Genomic DNA, 24347 nt, shown 5'->3' with positions numbered 1-24347 from the left:
TTATTCAATGTATTTGAAAAAAGAATTTTCTCTTATATTTAGGACCAAACAGAGTGCACTACAAGCAAAACAGGCCAGGTATATAGTTGTGCTATTTAGTATGAACTAAAGTACACATGTGTGGTTGTACCAAAAAAAAAAACGGGTAAAATATGCATTTCATCCCTGCAATTATAGGCATTTGATTTTTCATCCCTGAGCTTACTAATCCTCCCATTTTGCCCCTGTAAAAGTTAATCATTTGAAAATTCGTCCCTCATCAGACAATCTAATTTTTTTTAGGAGAGATCTTTATAATATTATAAATATTTCTACAAAATTGTATTAAAAAATATGAATTCTACATATGAGTTTACATTAAAGAGGGACCAAAAGTGAAGATGAAAAAATTTAGAGGACTAAAAGTTGAAGAAATTTTTTAGAGAGTTTAAAACGAAAAGTTGACATATTTATAGGGACAAAAAACATATTTAACCCAAAAACAATGTATACACATTCAATCATGAAGATTTTTTATATTTTTTTTTCTTCTATATTCGACCCATTAAATATATTATTCATAGTAAAAAGGATACAGGGCCGGCCCTAGGGCATAGGCCACGAGTGCGACGGCCTAGGGCCCTTGCCGGTAGGGGGCCCACAATTTTTTTAAGGTTGGGGTGTATAAAGAAATATTTGGATTTTGGGGGGGTATATATAGCAAACTTCCCTGAAAAGGCCCAAGCTTTGACATGATATAGGAATGGGCTGAAATCTGTCAATATTTTTGGCCCTTTTAGTGAGATTTGCTATATATATCCCATGCAGCACAAAAATTTCTATATACACCATCCTCTAATTTTTTTTTGGTTGTTCTTAATAATATGCTCGAAAATTTATTATCGAAGAAATTGGTGATATTTTTTTGGGTCTTTTGTTCCTAATAATGTGCTTCACTAATATTAAAAATATCGATGATATTTATTATCCAAGAAATTGGGATAATTTTCATAACAAAGCAAATTCTATTTTAGTTGAAAATGGGGTGCTAAAATTTCAGTCTACTTCGCATGTGCTATTTTTCTCTACTTCTACGATATTTTATTTTGTTTTGGTGTATATAGAATATTTAATTTATTTTCAGATGTTGTCTAAAAAACATTTATTTGGTAGTGAAAAGCGAAATAAAAAAACTAAATGAAGAGCTAAAAAAACACAACAATAAGCTAAAAAAAATTATAATGTATTACGTAAGGGCCCTTTTTTCATATTATGCCTAAAGCCCGTAAAACTCTAGGAACGGCCCTATTTTAGTATCAACAATTGGTTAGTCAAGTGATAAGTAAGTTTTATTAACAAACAAAAAAAGTGATAAGTACTTTAACCCCTTAAACAAAATAGTAGGTGTTTGATCCTTGACTCTTGCTGTAGAAACATCTCATATCATGGTAACAAAAAAATAGTGTAATGTAACTTCAATGACAAAAGGTTACGAATACGTTTGATGTGCCGGAGTGTAGATTTGAACCCGCAATTTCCAACATTTTAGCATTAGGTGTGAGTGAGTTTTGTCACTGGATTTTTTTTTTTATATTAGCCTAGTGGCTAGAGATCACACAATTAAATGTGGAGAAGTGGGGTGTCCGGGGTTCGAACTCCGACCCCTGTATAAATTATGCAATGTCCCTGTCAACTGAGCTAAGCTCATATTACACTATGTCCCTCTCTATTTTATATTACTATGTTTTATTATTAGTTTGCTCATATTTTTTTTTTGAGAATAATCATAAAGAAATAAAATAAAATATCCTTTTTAAATGAACAAAAATGATTTTATAATTATTCTTTGAAAAAATAATTGGTCCACATGATTCGTTTTCTTTATTGAACAATAGTTATTTTTTAATTACTCTTTAAAGAATAATTCTTTAAAAGCTTTAATTTAATTTTATTCTTTTAAAAAGTAAAAGAAAAAAATTCTTTATAAAATATTTATTTATTTTTTTAAATTATTCTCCATAAAAAGCTTTCATTTTTTCATGAACAAAAATAATTTTTATAATTATTCTTTTAAAAAATAATTGGTCTACATGATTAGTTTTCTTTAATGAACATAAATGATTTGTTAATTATTCCTTGAAAAATAACTCATTAAAAGTAGTAAAATAAAGATTCTTCAATTTTTTTATAATTATTCTCAATAAAAATAATGAACAAAATAATAATAAAACATAATAATAACATTGAAACTTAAAAAAAAAAAATTATCAGATACTTGTATGATACTCCACATACACTCCACATATACTACCAAAAAAATACTCCACATGTACTCGCGGATACATACCCACGAAGTATCAGAATTAATTATTTTAATTTTTAAAAAATATTTTATCGGATACTTGTATGATACTCCACATATATTTATAAAATACTTCAAAAAACATAAAATCGCCGGTCTTTTAAAATTATGTAGTTCGATATTAGCAAAACGAAAACCCTCTCTCTTCTCTCCTTCTCAAACCCTAGTCGTCACCCCTTTCTTCTTCTTCTTTTTAGAGGGGTGATTTAGGGTCAATTTTGACCCAAAAATCACCCCTCCGAATTGTTTTTCCTGCTATCCTAATTGAATAAGTGATTTCACATATTTTCTGTTTTCTTTCGTTTGTTTTTGTGATTTCGTCGTCTCTGAACGACTCTGTTTGTTTTGATTTCCCATCTTTGTGCGGTGTGTTTTTTATTTCCCGTCTTAGTGCAGTGTTTTATTTGATTCATGTTGAAAGATTAACTTTGAGCAAGTGCAGATCCGATCAATGACAATGACTTTGGCGGCGTCAACGTTGCAGATCCAGAGACATGAGTATTCTGGAGACATAAATATAGTCATATTAGTCATATTTGTAGGCATAGATACTTTGCCGTTTTATGCTATTAACACGGATGCTGTGAGTTTGTTCACAGATTCATCCTTTTTGTTTTTAGCGAATTTGGATTTGTATTGTATCGATATAGTTTATCAATTTGAATGAATGAATATCGTTTATTTTTGTCAAAAAAAATTTATAAAATACTTCACAAATACGTATCTCAGAAAAAGATGAAGGGCAAAAAAGTAAGACAATGTTGTAAAAATTCAATAGAGAAATGTATATGATTCAATTTTAGATATGCATTAATAAAACCGTTTCTCGATGAACCACTTAAAATTATATTTCTTGTGGATAAAGGTAACGAGAGAGAGGTGATTCAGTTAATCAAGATTATATAAAATTTGTATTGAGTTTTGTTAATGATACTTCTCTCGATATCCCAACATATGAAAATATATTATGGTTTATAAGAAAACTTTACATTTTTTATTTTGATCACATGTATTATTTTAAAACAATTGTGACTTTTATAATAATATAATAATGAAGAGTAATTGGTGTTTATTTTCTTCAAGTATTTTACATACATATGTTTTAGTATAAATTTTTTGTTAACATATCCTAGCCGTATCGTATCCTAAATTTTAAAAAAAATAATCGCGTATCTCCATACCAGGATAATATCGCACACGCACTCATACCAGTATCGGCTTCATAGGGCCAGAATCATATCTACGTGCACATGCAAAAAACTCCAACGGCACTTAAGTGTCACGGAGCATAAAATTGGAATCTTAATTTTCACGTTGTTATTAATTAATAGAAAATAGCACACATAACTAGGGGTGTAAGCGGTTCGAACAAAACCGACGAAACCAACAGTCCAAACCGAAAAGTATCCAACCTTGTCTGGTTCGATTCAAAATCAAATTGAACCAATCTAAACCGACCTTAAGTGGTTCGGTTTTTGGTTTTTCATTTTGAGATCCAAGGAAGCGATGAACCGAACCGACGGTACCCCCACTCCTCATTTTACTAATATCATCTCTCCTCACACACTTATGATTAAACTCAAAATTAAAACCTAACATCTCATCTCATCACTCAGATTTGATGATGAATTGGAATTTGGTGAATTCAAGTTGGAATTGAATTGAAATTTTAGTTTGGATGTTTTTTTAATTTTTTTTGATGAAGAACATAATTTCATGATGTTTTAGTTTCGGATTGTATGGATTTGTTCTTTTGTGTATGTTTTAATTTTAAGATGTTTTTCTTTCTTTTGGAACTGTGTGTTTGATGATGATGGATAAATGAATCATGGATGATTGAAATATTTGAGTTGGATGAAATTGTGTTTTATGAAGGCTTAAATATGTTATTCGTCCCTGCAAATAGGGGTCGCTTAAAATTTCATCCCTGCAATTGCTAATCTTTTTTTTTTGCCCCTGCAAAGTTTAATCAGTTAAAAATTCGTCCCTTGACCAAGTTAATGACTGCCACATCATCAAATTAACAAAATGGCATGGGAATTGACGAAAATACCCCTGACTTATTTTTTTTTGTTTTTTTTTCCTTCAAAAAAAAATCAGTTTTTTCCCGAATTTTTTTTACGATTTTTTCCCGAAAATTTTTCAGTTTTAATTTTAACAGTTTTTTTCCGAATTTTTTTTTTACTTTTAATTATTTTTTCAGATTTTTTTAATTTAAAAAAGAATTTTCAAAATTTTGAAATTTTTTTTTGAAGGAAAAAAAAATTAGCCCAGGGGTATTTTCGTCAATTCCCATGCCATTATGGTAATTTTGATGACGTGGCAGTCATTAACTGGGTCAAGGGACGAATTTTTAACTGATTAAACTTTGCAGGGGCAAAAAAAAAGGATTAGCGATTGCAGGGACGAATTTTTAAGCGACCCCTATTTGCAGGGACGAATAACATATTTAAGCCTTTTATGAATGATGGATGAATGGATCTTGGATGTATGAAATATTGAGTAAGGCAAGTTATAAAAAGTTGTTTGAAAAATAGAGAAGATGATGAAACACAATATAAAATACAGATAGGCATTTATATAGTCACACAAATTGTGACTATTTAATCAAGATCAAACGGCTTAAATTTTAAGTGTGAATGAAATTTAAAAGACAAATTAAATTTTGCTTATCGTAAGCGTTTCAATGTTAATCATACTCTCTGAATTGTTTGACTTTAGATTTTTCTACTAAATAGAATATGAATCCCTTATAATATGTTATGTGTGTAGTGTCCTTTAAAACACGATGTTGAAATTAATATTTTAATAATGGGTCAATGCTTCATCATCAAATAAGGACTCGTTATTATTATTAATTATATAATAATTCTGAACTATAGTTTTAAAAAATGAAAGTCATACACCTTTGGTGATTACTTTGGAAGAATACGTCCGAAATGTCCCTTAAAACCATTATTCGGACAAACCCAATCGAACATTTATTCGGAGTAACCATTAAAAAAGTCAATTATTTGATAGAAGTAAAGCTTAAGCTATCATTAAGTACATTTATTTATAACAATTATTTGCTATATATTAGGGTCCTCAAAGGCCTTAGGACTTATAATTATTAAAAAAAAAAGTCAATTATTTGATATAAATAAAACTTAGGCTATCATGACGAGAATGTGATGATATTTGAAGCAAGCAAGATCCAATATGAGACTTCTGTTTACTCTAAACAAGGTACTAAAGGTCTCAACCAAGATGTTGTCTCTCTTCACCAGGTTTGTCTTTCAATCATGGATAACCTTTAAATAATTTGCATGGTCACAAGGTTTTAATTCACCCTTTTTTTTTTTTTTGAAAGAAGGTTTTAATTCACTCATGGTTGTAGTCGTGTTGTGATCTTTGATATTTAGAAGAAAAATACAATCAAATGCAACTAATGTTGCTACCATTTTTTTTAAAACAAAGTTGTGTAACAATTCAAGATAAATTTGCATGGCTACACTACAAGATTTTAAATTGCACTCACTTGATCTTTAATGTCAAAGAATATCGCGATCAAATGCACTTGACATTGTGTTATGTTAGTTAAGGAAAATCGTGATCTTTCAAGTGCGACTTTGTTCATTTTTGCTCCATTCAAAGTCAATTTCTCCCACAAAATCAAATAAGTGTTTGCATTGCCTATTTTTTTTGTAGAAATTTTATGATACCCACAATAATTTCATTCAATGTTACTGTTACTCGTGCCAAAGGAATTACTAGGTTTTTCATTCTTTCTTTTTTATTTGCTTTTTTTGTATGTCATAATTTTTTTAATTGATGTTTGATATCAGCATCTAATTTTTTCTTTATTTCATTTATCAATGACAAGGTTATAAACAGGGGTCTCTTGTGGTAATGATATTGAAAAGCAGAAAGACATTGGAGGAACGTCTTCTAGGGGTATATCCTTAAAACTTATGAATAATTTATGAGTTTTTTGGACTAAGTTTTTGATTGTATATCCTTAATCTTTAATTTTAAATACCCGTGAATTTGAAATGATTTTTATTTATGTTGTTGAACTTTTTGATAGTTAGTGATTGACCTAACTTATCAAGTATTCAGTTTCTTCTTTTAATTTAGAAACTAACTATAAATCTAATCAAATATCTCTAAAATTTTTGGGTATTATAAATATTAGATTAGATACTACCATTTTGTGTTTATGTATGTACAAAAGGTCGTGATGTGATGAAGCATAATAACAAACTAAGTTCGATGGTGATTATACATAGTTTTCACTATTAAATTGTACAGGGAAGGATCAAAAGAAGTTAAACTCTTGGTGGTAGGAAATGATTTATCTCTTGGTGTGTCAAGCATAAGTTGCCACTAGCTTTCGTGCGCTTAATCCCACGTATAAAAGTGGCATGATATAGAATCTGAAATAAGAAAGAAAAACATATACAAGTCCATAAAATAAGTCATATATACACCCATTCTACATAAACTTTAAGAATTTAAATCAATAATTAGTGTTGTTCCATTACATAACATTTTATAATAATCAAGTATTTGAAAGGAAAATGCATATAGTTGTACTTTGTAATTAGAAAATTCTAATAGTTTCAGTTTCAAATCTATATAAATTCAAAGCAAAGAAAAATGCTTTGTACACCAAATCAACAAAGAAAAAAAGGAGGGGAAATGAGAAGAAATTTTTTTGTTGAAGACGATATTTGTAAATAGAAGTGAAAAGATGTTGAGGAAAAATGATTTCGATAGAAATTCATAAAGACCACGTAATGCCTATCAAAAAGTAAAAGCAATGTAATTTTTCAAACAAAATGGAATACATCGACCCACATACGTGTTCAATATTTTACAATGTGTTTGATTCATAGAAGCATATTTATATGAAAAATGTTAACTAGTGCTTCTCGAGAGGGACACTGGTTAAGAAAACATGTATGGATGTGTGAATGTGAACACATTTAATGTGTACACAATTTCACCTGATACAGTGTCATCATGTGCATGTGAACACACTTAATGTGCGATATTTTCTACTACAAACAACTGTCACGGAGTGCATGTAAATACATTTTTTTTAGTTAAAATACATTTATTGTAATATTGAATAATTTAGATCTCATTATATTAAGTAATATATTTACTTTTGTACCATAAAAAATTAATATTGAATAAAAATGAAAATTAATAAACCATTTATCTAGAAAAGAATATTTTTCTTCTCGAGAAAAGTTATCTGTCGCGTTATAATTCATTTTGCTTCTTCAAAAATAAAAAAAATATGTCGCGTTATGAGGTTTTCATTCATAAGAATAAATGTGTATACATTCAATAATGAAGATTTTTTTTATAATTTTTTCTATATTAGACCCATTAAATATATTATTTATAGTAAAAAGGATATAATAGTATCAACAATTGTTAGTCAAATAGTGATTTAACATAATAAGACTATGGTTCCTTAAAAAAAAAAAAATTATGGTGACGGGATAAAATATGGCTGAATAAGGTATGGGTAGTAGGGGTGGACAACGGACGGGTTCGGTTGGAATTCGGTCTGAGAACCCCAAACCGAAAGGTAACCGCGGTTGGTAGAATATAGTCTGTTTCCATCCAGTAGCAATATGATCATAATCTTTTGTTTAAGGGGTTAAAGTACTTATCATCCAGTAGCAATATTCATACAAAATTACAAACAAAAATAAACTTCAAAGCATTGAATTTTAACCTATACAGCCAACATTTGATTCAAAAAAATAAACTTATACAACAAACAATAACATAAAAGATTGTGAAACTCATGTCAAATCTACTTGTGGCCGAAGATTATCTTCTTCTTTGAATCAAATGTTGAATCTTGTGTAGATCTACAACTTTAATTGAGCAGATTTGATGCAAAAGTTGCATTTATTTCTCTGGGTTGAAGCAACAAAAGAATGGGTACGCATATGATAGAGTTTGGAGAAGAAAAGGAAGAAATGTGGTGAAGAAGAAAAACAGGGACGACACTTCAGTGACTTTGTGTTGAGTGACTTTGGTGACTTTAGTGTATTTTAGATGAAAGAGAGTGTTGATTGAATGATTAAAATAATATATTTTGATGAGAGAGAATTATTGGTTAGGAGAGAGATAGAGACAAAGGCACTGAAAGGCACCGAAGCCAAAGGCACCGAAGTGCTACCCGAAAAACGGATGGCACTTCCGTGACTTCGTGTTGGTGACTTTGGTGACTTTAGAGAATTATTGGTTAGGAGAGAGATAGAGACAAAGGCACCGAAAGGCACCGAAGTGTTACCCGAAAAATGGATGGCACTTCAGTGACTTTGTGTTGGGTGACTTTTGTGACTTTAGTGTATTTTAGATGAAAGAGTGTTGATTGAATCATTAAAAGAATATATTTTGATGAGAGAGAATTATTGGTTAGGAGAGAGATAGAGATAAAGACACCGAGAGGCACCGAAGCCAAAGGCACCAAAGTGCTACCCGAAAAACGGATGGCACTTCAGCGACTTTGTGTTGGGTGACTTCGGTGACTTTAGTGTATTTAAAAGATACAAATCATTCTACACTTTCATCGTGAAATATACAGTGTGGTCAAATTAATTTCGTACTTTGTTAGTTTTGAAAATTTCGAACAATGTAAGTAGTAATTTCCACTTTGTAAAGACTTTGATCAAGCAACTCTTACATCGTCTATTTAGTTCATAATCGTTTCAATATATAGGAGTACTTTTCATATGGATGGATGATGTTCACCTAGCAAGAGATGATTCTCCATCCACGTTGCATATGAAACTTATACAGCACTTCATACCATGCTAACCAACCACACTTTTCCACTATGTTGGACCAACAATATATCTTCTATTAAAATATTTTCTATCATTCTATAACCACATCAAATTCAAATCAGTCCAATTACATATGTTAAGAAAATATTTTTCAACACAAACACAAATGGTTATAATCTTTCCATAAAATCCAAATGGATCATACTGTTCCATCTTTTATTACTTTTTACATCCCATTCAGGGTAAGGCTGTATCATCATCATCATCAACACTTTGTATCAAGCAGATCAGACATCATATATCTTCATTACTTCACGAAGTAACCAGTCACCCCGATGCGCGCTTGAAAACATATACCTGCTTCTGTATTATTATAAGCAAGATAAAATGAGCAATCAAAAAATAAACTAGCTGCTTCAAAAGTAAATAATATATGAATGGCCTTGGTTGATCATTAATCAATTGATTATTTCAATGTGACAATCGAGGAATCAGGGGGCTGGTTTGGTTTGAGTTGGAAGGGGTGTTAGAACTTGTGTTGGGGGTCTGCTGCAATAACTTGACCAAGAAGATGACGAAGATGACTATGATGAAGTGAGCACATAAATTCCAAAGATTGTTGTATATCTTGATTGTTGGGAAGAGGCTGCTGCACTTGAAACCTGAAAAGTTTAATGGTCATGCATGTAAAACTCAAAGCGCATGGGGTTGCCACACTAACCTTTAGGTTCGATTCGCCCCCACGAATAACTGTATATCGGATGCAATAAGGAATGACCGGCGAATCCCCTTCAGAATACTATGAGTTCCTTGACGAGTATTGCACAACCACACCAAGTGTATCTCCTAACAGTATTTTACACATTTATGGTTCCAGCAATTCACTCATGCATTAGAGATTCGATGGATGATTTAGAGTAAGAGAATGAGGGAGAATTATGTTGGTAATGCAACAAAATTTTGTCCAAAATTGTGTGTTGTAGTGTGTCCAACTAATGCCCAAATGTCAAACATTTATAGTGCATTATATGACTCTTCACAAGAGAGAAAACACCTCTTTGACTTGAATCAATGTTATGGTTCATTAAGCATCCATTTGCCAAAGATTATGATCATATACACTTGAACCAATGCTATGGTTCATTAAGCACCCTTTTGCCAAATGTTATAACCATATACACTTGAATCAATGTCATGGTTCATTACCTATAATAAATAATAATGTTCCAATGTATATGAATGGTTCATACGAAGAGTTACAACTTTTGGTTCTAATAAAATTTGATCAATACAACGACCACAATCCACAACATATTATCCATAACATTCAAAATCATGAAAGCCTCAATGCAACATGCATGAACTGCGATCGTTATTTAAAACCTTGATTGAAAGACCATCCACAATGGGAGAGTCTTCCTTTTAAAGACCATGTACCTAATATGTACTCCCATTGTGGAGTAAAAAAAATGGGTACCCGTTGGAGAGACGTGCTACATTAAATCATCTCACATTGTGAAATGTAACAATGTAGAATTATTAATAGATGATTAATTGGTCTCGTTTAAAAAATTCGATGAAAAAATTATAAATGAGTGATGTATATCAACAAAGAAATATGTCCCCGCAACAAAGAAAGCATGTATCACATGCAAGGCCACAATTAAAATATCGAGCAAACCTTTGTTGCAGTGCATGACAATTGATCATATTAGTTTTAAAAGATACAAATAATTCCACACTTTCATCGTGAAATATACAGTGTGGTCAAATTAATTTCTTACTTTGTTAGTTTTGAAAATTTCGAACAATGTACGTAGTAATTTCCACTTTGTAAAGACTTTGATCAAACAACGCTTACATCGCCTGTTTAGTTCATAATCGTTTCAATATATAGGAGTACTATTCATATGGATGGACGATGTTCACCTAGCAATAGATGATTCTCCATCCAGGTTGCATATGAAACTTATACATCACTTCATACCATGCTAACCAACCACACTTTTCCACTATGTTGGACCAACAATATATCTTTTATTAAAATATTTTCTATCATTCCATAACCACATCAAATTCAAATCAATCCAATTACATATGTTAAGAAAATATTTTCAACACAAACACAAATGGTTATAATCTTTCCATAAAATCCAAATGGATCATACTGCTCCATCTATTATTACTTTTTACATCCCATTCAGGGTAAGGCTGCATCATCATCATCATCAACACTTTGTATCAAGCAGATCAAACATCATATATCTTCATTACTTCACGCAGTAACCAGTCACCCCGATGCGCGCTTGAAAACATATACTTGCTTCTATATTATTATAAACAAGATAAAATGAGCAATAAAAAAATAAACTAGTTGCTTCAAAAGTAAATAATATATGAATGGCCTTGGTTGATCATTAATCAATTGATTATTTCAATGTGACAATCGAGGAATCAGGGGGCTAGTTTGGTTTGAGTTGGAAAGGGCACTCCAGTTGGAGCAGGGCTTTGTTAGATAGGGAGGCAGGTGAGGCATTTACGTCCCATGAAATTATTACAGAAATGTCACCAGAAATAAATACAACAAGATATTGAGTTTGGTTGCATATATTAATCATTCTTAGCAATAAAACCGCCATAGAATTAAAAAACAAAAAACAAAGGACTCACGTTATGAACTCAATTAAGAATTATAACAGACAAGTGTTGGGAAGTAAGACAAGAGTCATGAAGTTAGTTGGCTATACCTCATAATACAAATTCAAAATGGATATGTCATTTTGATAAAACTATTAAGGTTGTTTATAAATCTTATTTGTACATCCTAATTGAATGGATATGACATTTCATACAAATTCAAATTTCAGCCATAATTTACACAATCATACAACAACCATATCAAAGCTCTAAAGAGGAAAAATAAACATTGCAACGAAGGCGGGGTTTGAATACCTTTTTGATGACATTGCTGAGCTTAGAAACCTCATCAGGATCACTTAGCATGTCTCGAACAATCATTTGTGTACATAATATCTTGGCAGTAGAGACATTGTGATTGTCAAGTAATCCACGAATTATAGTTCTGAAGAGCAATCCGTCTAAGAGCATTCCTATCTTTCTCATCTTACAAAACAAGTTTAGTGCCTCACTGTATAATTTGTGCAGAAAAACCATTTGATCATACTGGTGTAAGAGATGGTATCTACATAAGGAAGACCCTCAAAGATTGATATTGCTTGCCATAGCCGTCTACAATTCATCAAACCCTCGAGGACAATGTTGTCTGTGACAACAGTTACAAAAACCTTCCCTGTCATTGAATTGTACAGTTTCATAGCATCATGTGGTTCTCTTAGCTTGAACAAAGCTTCAAGTATCGGATCATAAGACGATTCGTCAGGGATGAACCCCTTTTCTTCCATTTGATATAGAAGGGTCATAGCTGCAGAAACTCTCTTAAACTTAAACTCACAAACATCATTTTTTGAAAAGTCACAAAGATCATTGATGACAGAATTATACATTGCAAGATCAAGGATCTTTAGTGTCAGAAAGCAGTGTATTCCAAAGTTGTAACGCCTCATCAAACATCTTGCTCTTAAAAAGCCCATGCATTAGAAGTGTGAAAGAAACCTTGTCATGACATATTCCTAAATGAGGGAGATTTTGGAACAACTGGACACCCTTGGTAACTTGATTAGCTAAAAAACAGCCCTGGAATAAGGCGATAAATGTATGAATAGCAGGAGCAATGTCTAGCTTAGCCATCATGGCTAAACATGCTTTTGCTTCTCTGATTTTTTTTTTCTTTGACAAGTGATTAACAATACTTGAAAAGGTGAAAACATCAGGAACAAATTTTTGAGATATCATGCTAAAGAAGACTTTTCTGGCCTTCATTTCCCTAACAGCAAAAAAACCATCAATAATGGTATTGAATGTAACGGTGTCAAGAGGCACATTACGGTGAATTATATCTGAATATAACTCAAAAGCATCATCATAGTCTCCTTTCTTACATTGAGATGCAATGATGGTGTTGCACATCACTATATCAGGTGACACATTATACTTCAATAGAAAACTTAAGGCAGAGCTTGGACCTTGGGTCTTGCAGAGGCCATCCACCAAGGTCCCATAAGTCATGTGATTAAAACCTTTAAAACCAAATGTAATCAGCTTAGCATGTAAACTCAAGGCTTCGTCGACACGGCCCAACTAGCAATAACCTCTTATCACAGTGCTGTAAGTAACAACATTGGGTTCAAGACCCAACTTCAGAGTTGTACCCAACAAGCTTAATGCAAAACTAATTCCACCCCACCCTTCTGAACATTTAATTTATCATAATGTTCATTGTTCTAATATTTGTTACAACCCTAATTAAATTCATTTCCCGGAAAAAGGACATGGCAACGTACTGTTTCTTAGAGTTAACAAAATGTGAGAGTACCTTGTTGAACTCTCTATAGGAGTAGAATCAACTCTCCTGAAAAAACGGTTGAACTCCATCAGCATCTTCACATCTTCTTCGGAAGAAACTCCAAATAATAATAATAATAATAATAATAATAATAATAATAATAATAATAATAATTATTATTATTATTATTATTATTATTATTATTATAACAGTACTTTCCCCCTCAAAATAAAATAAAATAAAATTATAGTACACAGTTGTGCATACCTCGACCCTAATAGTCGCATGTTGCTACTCTGACATCATCGAATCTATTGATTGTTGCTACCCCTGACATCATCGAATCTATTGAATTATTATTGCAATTATCTTTTGCTTACATTCTCTGAAAAATATAGATTTAATCAATATATATCGATATTGTAAAACTTTTTATACATATATTCAATCAAATAAAATATTTTAAGAATTAACCTATAAAGATAATTTTCTTTCAAAAAAAAAACCTATAAAGATAATTTGATGTTGCAATTTGATTTAAGATTGTCTAGATCTACTACATAACTACTCCGTCCGTCGTGCAATAAATGACATGTTTGAAAATGTGCACTATTGACCTAACTACTTTGACTGTGTTTTTCTAGTAATACATAAAGATAAATTATACACCCTCCGGTCACTATTATAAGCAAAACTTTGCATTTTGGATTCATTCAATTAATGATGTATATGGTCTTTATTATATATCACATACATTATTTAATGAATGAATCTAAAATGCAAAGTTTTGCTTATAATAGTGACAAGAGGATGTATCATATAAGACGTCGTTCGATTCGTCTCTATAAATATTTTCAAAATATCAAATTTTTATAATTTTTTCTAATAATTTAATAAAATTATTTAAGATTGAAATTGTGCATCGGCATGTGTAACAAGGTTAAATATATCACTTAATATAGGACGGGAGGAGTACAAATTATCATGTCCTACTATATTTATACCGTGATTTTTTTTTTAAAGGTTATATCGTGAATTTTGTTTTTTTGAAGGGTTATATCGTGAATTTATTGAAACTAGAAAATGGAGCATTAACATAAATGTGTATTTGGTTGAATGTCATCCTAAAATAAACATGTGTAAAAAAGTTTTCCACAAATTAATCTCTAAGTTTTTTTTATCAAATATATTATACAATACTATATATTTTAAGAAATAAAAAAAATCCATTTTTTCCAAAAATAAAGAATCCATTGTAAAAAAATAAAAAATAAAAAATCATACTTTTTTTGGGGTAGCACTTTGGTGCCATTAATGACACCGTGCCATTAATAGCACCAAGATAGATGTGTTGTGTGGTCCAGATGTAATGACAATGTGTTTATGTGGCCTAGATTTAATGGCACGGTGCCATTAATGACATCAAAGTGCCGCCCCTTTTTTTGGTACCGAAATCTAGAGGAAGATTGTTCTCCCAGTTGAATATTCTTTCTCAACGGAGAAATGGGTTAAAAGCATTCGTTACTGATAGATATAAAAGGGAAAAGAAAGTTGAAGGGGAAGAGTCGTCATAATATAACATAAACTCGAGAGGAAGAAACCGCTGTGTGATGTGGTTCCGATCACATGGCTTCTTCTTCTCCTCCTCTGTCACAATCCTCTTCTTCTGCAACTCCTCCTTCCTATCAATTCATCACTCATCTTCCCATTGCTCCTTCTTCTTCTCCCAGTGCGTTTTCTCGATTCGATTCTCCATTTCCGATTTATTTAGGGATTTGTATTTTTTTTTAACTGTTTTCATGATTTATGAATTTTTTAACTTTTTTTTTATTTTTTTTTATCGATGATGAATTAGGTGAGAAGGTTGAAGAGGAGGAACCGCGAGTTCCGATTCATGTTGTGACGAAAGCGTCGCAACTACCTGTGGATTTTCTCGAACCTTCGCCGCACTCCAAGATCGTTATTGGTTTTGATTGTGAAGCTGTTGACTTGTGTCGCGATGGAGCTCTTTGCATAATCCAGGTTAGTGAATTTAACTTTTTCTTCTTGTGCTTTAGTTATTCTAATTCATATATGAAGTGTTTTAAACTCTGTTCTCATTATTCTGACATTTCTCTGATCGAGATATGATGATTTGAAATCACGATTAAAATTTATACGGTATAAATTTTATATTCGAAAATTGTAGTAGAGGCTATAGTATATAGCTAATAGCTATGAAACACGGACACCGTCCGGACACAACACATGACACTGGCAGTAATTTAAGAAAATGACATAATTGAATGTAATTATTAAAAGTATCTTGTCAATGATCGACACCGGACACGCCTTCAATGAAGTATCGGTGCTTCAGAGGTATATAGTAGTATATAATATGGAGTGCTTTTAATGACGGGCTCATAAGTCATAATTTGTATTCGGGTTATTAATTTCAATAAGCTCTCAAAGTTTACAGAATAGCTTGTGAGTAGGCTCTTAGTCCCTGATTGGTTAAATAACATAATTTCAGCTTATAGCATAAGCTGTTATCACGATAAGCACTGATAGGTGCTTATGTGTAAGCTATTTTTATAAGAATTGATTAAAAAAAGTTAAAATATTTTTGTATAAGTTATAAGCTGTTTTCATAAGCTATATTGAATAACTTATGAAAATAAGCTGAAAACAGCTTATAAACATGTCATAAACTATTTTCATAAGTTGTCTCAAACAGTCTCACAAGTGTTTATGATGATGGATAAGATTAAATGTGCCAATCCTGATCTCTCTAAAATAGTTTATTGATCAGGTGGTTTAAGTAAACTGTTTATCTAAATGTGTCCTAAATGCGTCCGTATATAAACTAAGAGCAACATATATGTATATACTAGCAGCCGATTACTACTCTTGTGTTATTTTTCCATGGGTAATGATTTTATTAATCTGCTGTGTTATTTTTCAATGGATAATGATTTTCTGCCACGTTTCGGATTTTTGCTCTTAGCATATGATTAAGTTTTATGTTTCTGCAGCTTGCATTTCCTGATGCTATATACCTGGTTGATGCAATTGAAGGGGGGAGTGTGCTTATCGAAGCCTGTAAGCCTGCACTTGAGTCTGATTATGTCACAAAAGTGATTCATGATTGCAAACGCGACAGTGAGGTTTCAGATTTATTTTATTTTTTTTCCTGCCGCTTTTAGTATTTGTTGAAGACAAGTTTAAGTATCATTTCATGGAAATCATAAGAAAAAGAAACATTTCATGGAAATAAAAAAAAGTTTGAGACTTGACTTGTCATCTCAGCAATTCCCAATTTCATCATATGACTTTGGCCCTTACAAACATATTGTTTTTTTGTAGGCATTGTACTTTCAGTTCGGCATCAAGTTAAACAACGTGGTGGATACCCAGGTGAGCTATCTTATTAACAGACATCCTTTCCACTGTGTTCATTGCTATTCGGAATCTTTATAGGTCTTGTTATGTCGGCAGAATAAAATTCTTCCATATCCATGGTAGCACATAATTCATGGAATGAGATATCATATTGCATATCTGATGATGGAAGTTTCTATGTTCTATGGTGTTGTGATTATGCCGCCTAGATATGTTTTCTTATCATTTGTGATTCACTCGAATATGCTCATTATAAATCTAAAATCAATTACTTATCTCTGCTTTGTTTTGGATTTTTTAAACAATGATATGATTCTTATTATGACAATATTTATGAGGTTTCGGTTATTTCCCCTTAAGTTTATTGTCTACCTTTAGTTACGGACAAAAGTTGTTGCATATTCCTCATTTAGTTTTCATGATTCGAGGACACCCCTTTTGTGTAAAGTATGTTTACTTCCATTAGAATATTTGGATTTATGCTAAGAATATTAGTAATGAAGGATGGAATGTGATATTTTCAGGAGATGCTCTAATTCTAGTTTAGTAGTGAAAATTGGGGAATATACCACAACACAAGTCACATAGTTTAAGTTTCATTGTAAAGATTAATTAATCGAAAAGTAGAGGTAGTTATAAACTATAGGATCCAAGCGCGGTAAATAAAATGTAGTGCTTCTTCAGGTGTTATTTTTTCATAACAAGTTACCACTCAAGTTTAAGGAAAAATGTTACTGCACACCAACAAGATTGGCGGTGTTTTACGAGATTAAATGCTTCAGAGTTGAAAAGTTAATAAGAAAATAAGCTCAGTGTTGTAGAGATGAGAATGTTATTATAGATGAGTAGACCGACAAAACGAGATAGAATTTAAATGAATGTACTATAGTGAGAGTCAGCATAGTGCCTATTGTGGAAAAGATGGTAGAATCCCAACTTAGCTGATTTGGGCATGTGTGGGGAGGACCTATAGAAGCCTTGGTGAGGATAGTAAATTAGATGGAGAATAATCTAATTAATAGTTAGAAGTGGGGGACTACGGGCAAATAAACGAAAATTAAAGGTCAAATTAGAAGGATTTTTATTTAAATGGATTCTCATCAAATATGATTTATGAGAGTAGTAGGAGTGCTAGCTAGCAACACTCTCCCTAACATCCACTCTCTTATTGGGTGAAATCAATGTGGGTCCTACACTTTGGAAATGGGACCCACATAAAGTGGTGGGACCTACATTGATTTTACCCGATAAAAGAGTGAGTGTTAGAGAGAGTGTTGAAAAGAGAGTGTTCCTGGTACTACTCTAGGATATTATGATATCCATGCAGTCAACCCGATCTAGTGGGAAACAACTTTATTGTTGTTGAATGTTCTTACAATATTATTGCTTAGTCAACTCTCAACTGTATTTTTTCATTACTACAGTTTAGCTAGTAGTTAGTTTACTCTTATATTGATAGTAATTAACTAATTATCTCCTTTTATTGTATCTGTACTATAACTAAGAGCTAACGTTGATTGTTGAGTTAGACAACCTTGATCCAGAGAACCATAGTAGTGGCTACCACTGTCTCCTGGATTTACACCTACCCATTCTGGGTCCACTGCCAGTGTTCTCTAAATACACCTATACTGTATCCACTAAGAACCGCTCTGGCTTTGGTTTCTAGCTTTGGCCTCTTTCCATTCCAGCTGCACTACGGACCATCTAATTGGCTATGCTTTGCACCAGCTGACAAGTTACACTAGGCTACTGGCTGATTTGGCTCCACTTCCCCCCGTTTGTTTTGTTATCTTCTAGGCACGGTCTGTTTTGTAATCAATTAGAGCCCGATTCAATTCCAAGAACTGTTGCTGGCTGTCCTTGCTAAACTCCAAATATTCCTTCTGATTAACTTTAAGGAGTTTGTTCCTTGCTTTGTATGATTGCATGCTCTTAAATTTTTGTTAGAGATCTTTCCTTCTTGCTGTTCTGTGTCTGATTCCGACCATCTTGCTGAGTTATCGTCCCAGTAGTACTCATTTTTCCTATTTTGGTCTAAAGCATAAGTTCATGAGTATTTTGGATGCTTTCCAGCTTTCCACATTATATTTCCAAATTATTTTCTAGTGGGCTCATTTGAAACATGCTGATAGCCTAATATAAGCTTCAATTTCAGCAAGCAGTTCTGACGAGAATTGTTATAATATAAGCATTTTTTGAATGTTTATCAACTAGTCAACCTTAGTTATTTAATTTTTGAAAATTGTCTTGTGCTTATCTCTTTGACCGGTGGTGGATGTTGTTGTTGTTGTTGTTATTTTCATCTCCTTAATTATCCATACTATGAGGGACAAGCGAGCAGGTCTGTATGACAGATTAGTCTCAAACACTCTTGTTTCTGCAACTTTATCACATCAATAAACTTATACAACTGGGAAAAAAATTCATTTATCCTCTTAACCTATTTACGATAAGAACACCAGTTAGCTACTTAAATATGCTTCTATAATCTTTGGAAAGTTTCAAGGGAGTTTGCTTAATCCTCTCCCCCTAGTGATCCATTTGAAAATAGGAAATCACAAGGCAGGAGAGAGGTGAAAATTGCATAACAAATAATTTCCCTTATCAATATCATGTTTTGTCCTTTATTTTTCTTCATTGGTATTACCGATGATCCTTATGTTTTATTGATATCATAATTCTTGTTTTGGCTTAGATTGCTTACTCACTTCTAGAAGAGCAAGAAGGACAAAGGCGGTTGCCAGATGACTATATTTCACTTGTTGGTCTCCTAGCAGATCCACGTTATTGTGGTATTAATTGCGTCGTGGTATCCATTAAATATTTTTGTTGGTCATGGTTTCTTTATATATTTTACCATAATATTTTAGATTTAGGTGATTAATAATTCTTGATAAGTTCTTTCGAGTCGATTGGTTCCTCCCTTTATATTCATTATTCAGTTTGTGGGTTTGCATGCAGGGTTATCAAATGTTGACAAGGAAGAAGTCCGTGTCCTCCTTCGACAGGTTGGTTTTTAGAATGATATTTGTTGCTAAGAGGATTTATTTTTCACTTTCCTTCTGAAAAAGTTAAAATTATAGGGTTTTTATGATTGATTCCATCATGCATGTTAAAGATCTGATAGTGTGATACCAAACCGGTAACTATAGAAAGTTTTTATTTTTTTTGCTGATAACTATAGAAAGTTTTTGAATAAAAGAAACAGTGAATTTTATTTAGGGTTAATTATGTTTCTAGTCCCTATAAAATAGCGACCTTGTAAGTTTAGTCCTTACTTAATTTTAATAGCATTTTTAGTCCCTAATTTTGTTTTTTTGCCCTGAGTATTAGTCCCTACTCAATTCCAATTTGTTTAATTTATGCTTAAACTCTTAAATTTTTGAACAATTTTTTGCAGACATGTTTAGAACATTACTAAAAGTTCCTCCGCAAAAAATTATCGCAAAATTTGATTTCTACATCCAGATTTTATTACTTTTTATCTTTAACTTTTGTCGTTTTAAAAAATTCATATTTAATTCATTTCATGTCTGAAAATTCTAAATTTTAGTAAACGAACCTTTCATAGTGTTCTAATCTTGTCTCAAAAAAATCGTTCAAAAATTTAAGAGTTTAAGGATAATTAATCAAACTTTGTTTTAGCAGGGACTAAAATTATAAGTAATTTTTTTTTTTATAGGGACTAAAAATGCTATTAAAATTAAGTAAGGACTAAACTTACAAGGTCGCTATTTTATAGGGACTAGAAACATAATTAACCCTTTTATCCACTTGTTGGCATTGATTTGTGAAAGAGTTCCATAAGATATGAAAGAATAAATATGAAATACTTACGTAATCTGCACTAAACTCTATTAGCTAGTGATATTATATCTAAATGTTTTGTCAGGACCCCAATTTTTGGACTTACAGACCTTTATCTGAACAAATGATCCACTCTGCTGCTGATGATGTCCGTTTCCTTCTCTACATTTATCATCAAATGATGGCAAAGTTAACTGAACGGTCCTTATGGCTTCTTGCTGTTCGTGGTGCCTTGTACTGCCGGTGTTTCTGTGTGAACAATAATAATTATGCTGATTGGCCGTCTCTACCTCCAATTCCAGGTCATCAAAATCTGGACGACAATATTATGTACAAATTATATTTTCTTGTTTTTATAGTATGAGACTGCTTGGACACGTTATTTTACCAGTATGATATGCTGTCTGACCCTTAAATCTTCCTAACACTTTGCGCCAATGGAGTTTAATTTGAAATTGAAATTATATTAGTATGATGTCATTCGTAATAGTGTGATGACACAACTTTCCTGTTGAAAATCACCTCAAAGCATGAATATATGCAGCTCCTATGTAAACATAAGGGACAAATTTGACAGGAACTATGAACTCTTACTTCATTATGAGGCCCGGGGGTTCTTTCCATTTTTGATATTGTTACTCCTCTTCGAGGTTCATGGAAAATGAGATATAGTTCAGTGAAACTTTGGTCCACTTTGTTCATTTGATTTCATTACAACTGAAAAGAAATATTTCACTTTTATTTTTTAGCATTTTATAATAACCTACGTACTATTTTGATACATATTAGAAATGCTTGTTTTGATTGGTTCATTATATTCACTGTTTTAAAGAATGTCTGCTTCTTTCTTGTAGATGAGCTGAAAGTTGATGGAAATGGTCCCGAGGAAGAAATTCTTTCAGTTCTTGATGTTCCCCCAGGAAAGATGGGATGCATTATTGGGAAAAAAGGGGCTTCAATTATGTCAATTAAGGAGTCTTGCAAGTAATAATTTGTTTCTCCCCTTTCGATTCCCCAGGTTTAATAAATACACACTTTGTTTTGGAAATGGATTGCACCCAATCAACCTTTTCCTGCAGTTGTAAATTTGGTCATGCATTGAAGATCGGATGATTATGATTTTAAGTTATATTTTAGAATTTAAAACCCAAACCTTCCGATCTCCATCTAGGATCAACGTATTCGGACTGCATTCAATCTGGATCCCTTTGTTTTGGTATTATTTGTTTTTCTGCTTTCCATGTCTTCTTTTTTTGAAATTTTAAATGCATTATTTGTGCAGTGCGGAAATTCTCATTGGAGGTCCAAGGGGTCCAGCTAACAAGGTATCTGCACTGTACCATGTGATTCATAAGCTCCAGCTTCTCAGCTGATTAGTTTATTTTTTAATTTGTCTGTTTGTGGCTTGGTATTGATTTGTTAATATATGTATACGTATATACTTCTTTTTTTTCTCTTTGGTATAATCTATATATCAGTAGTCTAAAAATAGTATATTTAACCATGTGCATTTATTAAGCGTTCGCGTTTTTACACGTAGGTTTTCATCATAGGACCGGTGAAGCAGGTGAAGAAAGCTGAGGCCATGTTAAGGGGTAGACTATTGTATATCTGATAGCGAAAACTCTTCTCTTTCAATCAAATTTCTGCAATAAATCAAATTTCTGGGACTTCTGCCAATGATGAGTAAGGGGATAGGAATTGTTTATACACGAGTCCTTTTTCCCCACTTACATCTGCTGGACACAAAATGAAAAACCAAATAAAAAATCAAAATTTGTCTTATCAAAACTGAATAAACTGTTTCGTTTCTCTCGTTTGGGCAGGTCCGATATTTGAACTGGAAGATGTGGTATCAGCTTTTTGTCATTGCTATTTTGTGCCGTTTGTCGTATATGTAAAAGAGACTGTTTTCAGGCATACATATTAATAGACTTCTTCAAATAGAGAATATACTGTTCGTTAGCTTTTAACTAGTAATTTAAACTTAAAAATTAAACAAATATATTTTTGGCATATATACTCTATTTTGTAGAATATCAAAGAATTTTTTTAGATTTTATAAACTAATACTCGTCATTAATATGTTATGTTAGTACTTCTTCAAAAAAATATGTTATGTTAGTAGCTTGGGTTCGAACTCTTATAGCGCAATTATCTGGGGCGAATCCTGCTCTTTACCCAAATGATTTCGCTCATTCCCAAAGTAAAAGACTAGATTACCCCTACGCAACTTAACATGCGCTACGTGAGTTAAGTCACGCAGCGTGAGTTAAGTCACGCTAAGTGCAGTTTTTAGTTCAAAACTTAGCATGCAAGCCCAAAACACCATTTTTTCTTTCCCTCCACCTCCAAAAACCCAAAAAGTGCGAATTTTTGGGTCATAATCTCAACTCCAAATCATTGCAAGTCGTCAGGAAGCAAGTTTCTACGCTCATCAAGCATCAAAGAACAGGTAATGTATCACCAAAACTCATCCTATTTTCCTGGTTTTTCTGCCTGTCACTTCATTTTTGTCAGTAGGTGCTAGGGCTAAGCGTGAGTTAACTCACGCTAGTTGTGAGGTGTGCGCAAGTTAACTTGCGTAGGAAGATAACAATAGCGCAATTTAAATATATATTTTGGATAAAAACGCCGCCTTCGATGAGCTCATGTCAAAGGAGCCGAAGCCGCCAAAGAAACCAACAAATGAGCACAATCCTATTACTTTGACACCCCGGAAAAGCCAAAGCAAGAGAACGAAGTCATGGATGAAGATGGAGATTATGCACTATCACTAGTCTAGTTAGATAGGTTATGACACTTTTGGGTCGGTGAGTGTTCGTCCTATTTTTTGGTGGTATTACACCCCGACATATTTTTTGGTGGCCTATTGTGTAATTTTGATATTTATGGCCAATATGTAACTAATATTATATAAATATATGAAAAGAATTATTTTGGATCGTTTACGTGTCATTAAGTGTGTTTAAATTATTACGGGTCATTACCGGCGTATTTGTAAAATTTGGACCGTTTGGATCGTTTATGTGTGATTATGTGATTGTGAGAAAAACGATGTTTTTAATTAATTTTGATCAATTATGTCGTATTATCCGATAAACTTCTTAAACTGGCGTAATTTGGTTAAGTTATGAATGTGGCGTGATTACAGGTCTTTCTAGACTTTTCAAAAGTCTGTTCTGTTACTGCATGCATGCATGCAGTTTCTGTTTCTGCTATGAACGTGAGTTAACTCACGCCAGTGCAAATGGCAACGTGAGTTAACTCACGCACTCCATTACACTAACGCATGTTAACATGCGTTATTTTTTTTTTACTTATAACACCAGCGTATGTTAACATGCGCAGTGCTTTTCAACAAATAACACTAACGCATGTTAACCTACGTAGCGCATGTTAACATGCGTTAATATTTGTACTAGTGTAACTTAACATGCGTAGGGGCAGTTTTGTCTTTTACTTTGGGAATGAGCAATACTATTTGGGTAAAGAGCAGGGCTCATCTGGGGCTATGTCTAAAGAAAAAAATAGTTATATTTGGGTCCGTTTAGCCAAGACTAATTTTGTTATCTTTTGAAATGAAAAGTAT

General features: G+C 32.4%; 2 protein-coding genes across 3 annotated transcripts; one reads left to right on the top strand and one right to left on the bottom strand.

Annotated features, from left to right (window-relative positions):
* Positions 1 to 12672: 12672 nt before the first annotated feature.
* On the bottom strand, positions 12673 to 13287 carry LOC146952198 (pentatricopeptide repeat-containing protein At2g46050, mitochondrial-like). Its single transcript, XM_085711426.1, has one exon. The coding sequence runs from the start codon at positions 13285 to 13287 to the stop codon at positions 12673 to 12675; it is 615 nt and encodes a 204-aa protein (XP_085567552.1).
* A 1841-nt stretch (positions 13288 to 15128) lies between these two features.
* Positions 15129 to 22706, top strand: LOC146952197 (3'-5' exonuclease domain-containing protein / K homology domain-containing protein / KH domain-containing protein). 2 transcript variants are annotated; one of them, XR_015034129.1, is made up of 11 exons: positions 15129 to 15293; positions 15420 to 15586; positions 16579 to 16710; positions 16910 to 16960; positions 19644 to 19740; positions 19910 to 19956; positions 20841 to 21057; positions 21610 to 21739; positions 22038 to 22080; positions 22296 to 22441; positions 22582 to 22706. XR_015034129.1 is itself a non-coding variant. In XM_085758765.1 (10 exons), exons 1-10 carry the CDS (start codon positions 15191 to 15193, stop codon positions 22368 to 22370), a joined length of 1062 nt encoding a protein of 353 aa, XP_085614891.1. In that variant the 5' UTR covers positions 15129 to 15190; the 3' UTR covers positions 22371 to 22706. The 2 variants fall into 2 exon arrangements, 1 of the variants encoding a protein (XP_085614891.1); XM_085758765.1 differs by having other exon boundaries at positions 22296 to 22706.
* The last annotated feature ends 1641 nt before the right edge of the window (positions 22707 to 24347 follow it).

This window comes from Medicago sativa, chromosome 1 (genome assembly GCF_051527215.1).
Source record: "Medicago sativa cultivar Bolivia chromosome 1, Bolivia_mono, whole genome shotgun sequence".
Taxonomy (NCBI): domain Eukaryota; kingdom Viridiplantae; phylum Streptophyta; class Magnoliopsida; order Fabales; family Fabaceae; genus Medicago; species Medicago sativa.
This window is presented reverse-complemented; position numbering and strand designations above follow the sequence as displayed.

What these genes read in the sequence shown, in the direction of transcription:
- LOC146952198 (XM_085711426.1), bottom strand. Translation starts at nt 13,287, where the DNA reads ATGACTTATGGGACCTTGGTGGATGGCCTCTGCAAGACCCAAGGTCCA.
- LOC146952197 (XM_085758765.1), top strand. Translation starts at nt 15,191, where the DNA reads ATGGCTTCTTCTTCTCCTCCTCTGTCACAATCCTCTTCTTCTGCAACT. An exon ending in AGCAGATCCACGTTATTGTG is followed by an intron (nt 19,741 to 19,909) that starts GTATTAATTGCG and finishes GTTTGCATGCAG; the next exon opens with GGTTATCAAATGTTGACAAG. An exon ending in TCAATTAAGGAGTCTTGCAA is followed by an intron (nt 21,740 to 22,037) that starts GTAATAATTTGT and finishes TTATTTGTGCAG; the next exon opens with TGCGGAAATTCTCATTGGAG.